The sequence below is a fragment of the Nicotiana tabacum genome, chromosome 23 (genome assembly GCF_000715075.1).
Source record: "Nicotiana tabacum cultivar K326 chromosome 23, ASM71507v2, whole genome shotgun sequence".
Classification (NCBI taxonomy): domain Eukaryota; kingdom Viridiplantae; phylum Streptophyta; class Magnoliopsida; order Solanales; family Solanaceae; genus Nicotiana; species Nicotiana tabacum.
Window position 1 is genome coordinate 68,839,814 of NC_134102.1, and position 5,248 is coordinate 68,845,061.

At 33.8% G+C, this 5,248-nt stretch overlaps 1 protein-coding gene across 1 annotated transcript; it reads right to left on the minus strand.

Moving 5' to 3' along the window:
* Positions 1-1,514: 1,514 nt before the first annotated feature.
* On the minus strand, positions 1,515-3,056 carry LOC107832388 (putative aspartic proteinase GIP2). Its single transcript, XM_016660228.2, has one exon. The coding sequence runs from the start codon at positions 3,019-3,021 to the stop codon at positions 1,705-1,707; it is 1,317 nt and encodes a 438-aa protein (XP_016515714.1). The 5' UTR covers positions 3,022-3,056; the 3' UTR covers positions 1,515-1,704.
* Between the last annotated feature and the right edge of the window lie 2,192 nt (positions 3,057-5,248).

Below are 5,248 nucleotides of genomic sequence, written 5' to 3' on the forward strand. Positions count from 1 at the left end.
ATACCATAGGAATATAGGGTTGATACATTGTGGATAGACGGATAGTATTGTGGGAACATGTTATTTATATAAACTATCCGATTAACTAGCAATCATAGATAATTTGGATTACCAGGTGTAATTACGAACTCAATAGGATTGATAAATCGATCACAACCCTGGAATCTATATCTCCCTTGGTTACATGTTTAAATTTCGCAATAGTAGTTGTAATAGAAAAATCAAACTTTTGATTACCTTGGAAAGTGAATTGATTTTAGTTTGCTTAGTTAACGGTTAATTTAAGTCTCTGTAGGTTCGACATCCGACTTTCGAATCACTTTATTACTTGACGGCCACGTATCCCTCGGGAACCGACACACAACCTTCAGAGGCATTATTACGGTTGACCGGGTCAAACACATAAAATAAGTTTTCGCTCATACACTCGCGACTTTGCCAATGCTTTTGTCCCTCCACTTTGAGGACAACTCTATCACTTTAGATATAACAAGCGAATAACGAAAACAAGAAAGCCATTAGAACTTGTATCACTTGCTACCACCTTTTTTGTATTTTCTTTCTCCAGCCATTGTGCATAATTTGATTTATATTTTAGAAGTGAGGACTATGCTTTAAAAGGAAGGAATTTTGTTTGTATTATATTTCGATGGCAGGTATATACAAAATGCTAGGATGTAAGATTCTCATTGTACAAGGAGTGCTAGTTTTATTGATTTTGAAATACATAGGTATATCCGTGATTGAGTAAATCACCAGAAATGGTATTGATACGAAATTCGACATTTGTGTAGGATTTGCATTAGATAAGGATTAAGAACTTGATTTTGAAATACAGGAAATGTATCATTGATTGAGTCAAATTACCAGGGTACTTAGAGTAATTTACTGAAATGTAAATTACATACAATTCGATGGGGGCTTTAATCTATCTGTAAAAACAGTTTTGGCTTGGATGGAACTGTGCCCTTGTACCTGTTTCCCATTTTGATTACACATACTGCACTCACTTGCATTCGGGGATTTTGCTCTTGATGTCAATTTCCAAGCAATAATGTAGACAGACCTACTCCGACTCTTAAAAAATGCTGACGAATACAATGTCGGTCCTTCAAAAGTAATGCATTTTTGAAAAATCGGAACAACATATGTATTTGCTGGTACTTATGTTTCTGGGTATTCATTCCCTTAATTGCTTGAAACAAAATAGAATGATACTTTATCAGTGTTTGCTTAAAAGTTATGGGAATTTGCTTAGCTACCTAATGCTTCAACATGTGCACTCGGTCACGTTAATTGCTTTTGCATCTGCAATCTTGAATAGTTTTTTGCATTGCATTGGCTACATAAGGTTAAGAAAAAACAAGACGTGTGAAATTGTATCGAAACTTTTGAAAGCAGAACAGCACGGATATAGTATATAAATATATCTGACTGCATTAATGAGTAATGGACTCCTGATTGGGCACACGTTATACGACACTATAAAAATATTTGATAAACTTGTCCATAACTTTAGAAGACCGCAACATTAAATGATGATTTCAGAGACCAGCACAGCATGCATACTATTTTAATAGTAAGAAACTTTGCTTAATTACTGAAAAATTCAAAAACAGAAAAATAAACTAATTAAATGACCTCTTTCCCTAGCCAAGCAAGGCTGTTCAACCATGCCATCAATATAGGATAGATAATGACTCTCTAAGCAAAGCCTTGATTCGAACACATAGTTTGACGGAAAAAGAGAGAGTTACTGAAACCTATTCTTTTCTTCGAAAGATCAAACTCTATAAGGTTGTCCTGCATCTGAAATCCACCAATGATAATTGATTGTCCCGATTCTTGGCGTCGTTCTTCAACAAAAGCTAGACATATGACATCTCCACTAACTTCTACCAATGAGTTTGCTCCAGTAATTTTCCAGTGCACATTTTGCTTGTGGAGAACGAAATTAATTTCAGGAGCATTGTAACCAAGTCGTGACATACCAATATCTCTCGAATTGAAGCAAGTTGTAAAAGGTTGCACTGCGAGTACTGATCTCACCTCTTTTGGCATCTCTTTAACAAAAGCTTTGGTTACTGCATTGTAAATAGATGTCTCTAATACAGTGTAAGGAACAGTCGTGCTTATTCTTGTCCCACCGTATCCACTTTTATCCAAAGACAGCAATGTTTTATTAAGTGGTAACGTTTTTCCATTGATCTTAATGGATGAAACTTGAATATAATATTCTGAGGAGGGCCTATTGATGAAAATACTAGGTGAGTAGGTAATAATAGGAGTGTAGATAAGATCACGTGAGGCATCATAGCCAGGACTAAATAAATAAGGGCTCTGTCCAATATATATTATACCATTAACATCTAATTCCTTTGTTGAGCTCAAGCAAATGGCAAACTTTCTGCTGAACCTAAACGCTGATGCAAATTGAGTAGCAAGTGATACTGGACTCTGCTGTCCAAAACCAATCATTCCCTTAACATCTTTACCGAGACTTCTGGTTAAATATGAAGGACTGCAGCTAAATATAAAGCTTGACATGGTTGCTACAGGACCTGGAAATGTTCCATTGACTGATACGATTGACAAAACATCCCCGGCGATTTCACCACCGGTGTAGATGGTATCAATAATGGGGTTTTCAACAACGTTATAACAAGCGTTGCTGTTACAACCCGGTCGTGTACCAGTTCCTGTATGACAACTTCCGCAGGCGGTTGACCTAGCAAGATTACATTGCCTTGAATTGCAACGAGCTGGCTTGTAAGTGGAGCTTTCGTAGTCTTGTTCACAATCCACCCATAGGCTTTCGCCACCAAGATGGATGGCTAGTTTAAGAGGGACAAGAGGTGTTCTTTGATGAATTTTAGTTATGTATTGTAGAGTGGAGGGATCTTTCTTAACTGCAAGGAATAAAGTTTTAGGATGGGAAGTAGTGGTTTGAGCTAGACAAGTAATTGATGATATTATGAGAAGAAAACAAAGGTGAAGTAGACAGTAACTAGAGGACGACATTGGAATATGAATGATTTTAGTATAAAGGAAAGCATGCAAGCACACTTCTGTGTGAAATATTGGATATCATAAGTATCTATTAATAGCTAAAGATTCATGAGCCTTTCTTATTGAGAAGTTTCTTGGATATGAAACTCTTTACATTTGAACTTTTTTTATTCTTTTTTTTCCATTGAAGTACGTGTTGCTTTCAATCTCATCAATTTATTAAGTATAATATTTGAATGGCTCACCCTTTACTGGCTAAGTAGCATCTTTCCAGAAGTTCAGACTTTATATTTTATCAAGGTCGAATTAAGGAAGCCCCTTGTAAAGACGATTTGCCACCAAATTAGGAAAGTTATATTTTGTTTATTGTCTCTCCATATTTCTCGTATGCACCATCATCCAGATGCACCGACAATTACTCATATTTAACTCATAAACAAACTAGTTTAAATTATATACATTGTTCGCGTAAGAAATTTTTAGAGCATCAAGTCATATTTACCTATTAAGACAATCTATTAATATTCAAGATTATAAATTTCATATTAATTTTAAGGATATCCTTCTAGTTACTTAATAACGTAAAAAGTTCTTTACACTGATGATGTATATATATAACTTAAACTTTAAACAAGATCATCAATAATTAACGAATAAAGAGATGGAGGTAGAAGGATTCTTTAATTATCTTCATTCTCTACTAATAGCATCATTTCTCTATTCAAATACTCCAAACAGCATTATAGGCCAATAAATTTCAAAATTATAATGTGATGTATAAAAAGTTCTAGTACTTGATGGGTGTCACGACCCAAAATCCCACCACAGGCATCGTGATGGCACCAAGTCTCTAAAACTAGGTAAACCGATTTCCATTACATTTTTGAAGCCATTTTTTTTAAGTAATCAAAACTAACAGCGAAAATAATTACAATACACAACCTCCCCAGACTGGTAGTACTGAGTCACGAACTCTAACTGAATACATAGAATGATCACGAGGACCGAATATACAATATTGTTTGATTACAAACTAACAGCACAATGAAATGAAAAGACTCCAAGGGACTACGACGACCAAGTAGCTCTACCTTGAATCCTTACGATCCCGCTTTAACTCTGCTCAAGTCCGATATTTCCAATACCTGGCTCTGCACAAAAATGTACAGAAGTATAGTATGAGTACGCCACGATCGGTACCCAGTAAGTATCAAGACTAACATCAATGGAGTAGAGACGAGGTAAAGTCAAGACACTCACTAGTTTAATAACCTGTGCAATATAATATAAAAAATAATATGAAACAAATAACATCAAGGCAACATAAAACAACCAATGATATGCACAGTAAGACAATAAGATCACCATTTAATATCGTCCAACAATTAATAAATATAATTACACCCAATTAAATCAAGTTCTTCAATTAAATATCCTTCACATATAATTCTACCAATTAACTCTCTTTCAAATATAATTTTACTCAAATAAATATCTTTCAAATACAATTCTTTCATATAATACTTTCTAAATAAAAATCCTTCCAAATAAATATTTTGAATATAATGCTTTAATTAAAAGGTCACCATGTGACACCTCATTTCATAATCATAAAAATACGGGTCTCAACCCATTTTCATATTTTTCATAAACACAAGTCTCAGCCCTTTTTTCATATTTTTCATAAACATGGGTTTCGGCCCATTTTTCATATCTCCGCGGTATTTCATGCCCATAATTAAATCATCATATTTTTCCTGCACCTCGTGCCCTCATTTCATATCTCAACTGCACGGACAACTCACGTGCCAATATCCTTAATGTATAAAAGATCCACATGATCAATTTATTTTTCAATAAAGTAAGGTTAAAATCTTTAAATCAAGTAAGAAATCAATAAATGAATAAATTTAATTTAGAATCATTTGATGAGAAATAACATTTCAATTAAAATGAAACATCAGATAAACTACTGATTTGGATATAAAATTTATTAAATTAAAACATATTAGAATTTTTCTTTTATTTAAAATAACTCAATCATCAAAAACAAGTACAACCCAAAAATGCAAATCCTCAAAGTCTCGTACGAAAAAGTCGAGGTCAAGACCATACATCAAGAAATACAAAACACTTAATATTAAGTCAAATAATACATCACGAAAAAAATAAGAATTTATAAATTACAAAAAAAAAATAATAACCAAGGGCAAGTGCAAACATAGTCTCGAAGTAAGTG

Excerpts from the sequence above, each read along its gene's own strand:
- LOC107832388 (XM_016660228.2), bottom strand. The coding sequence starts at position 3,021 with ATGTCGTCCTCTAGTTACTGTCTACTTCACCTTTGTTTTCTTCTCATA.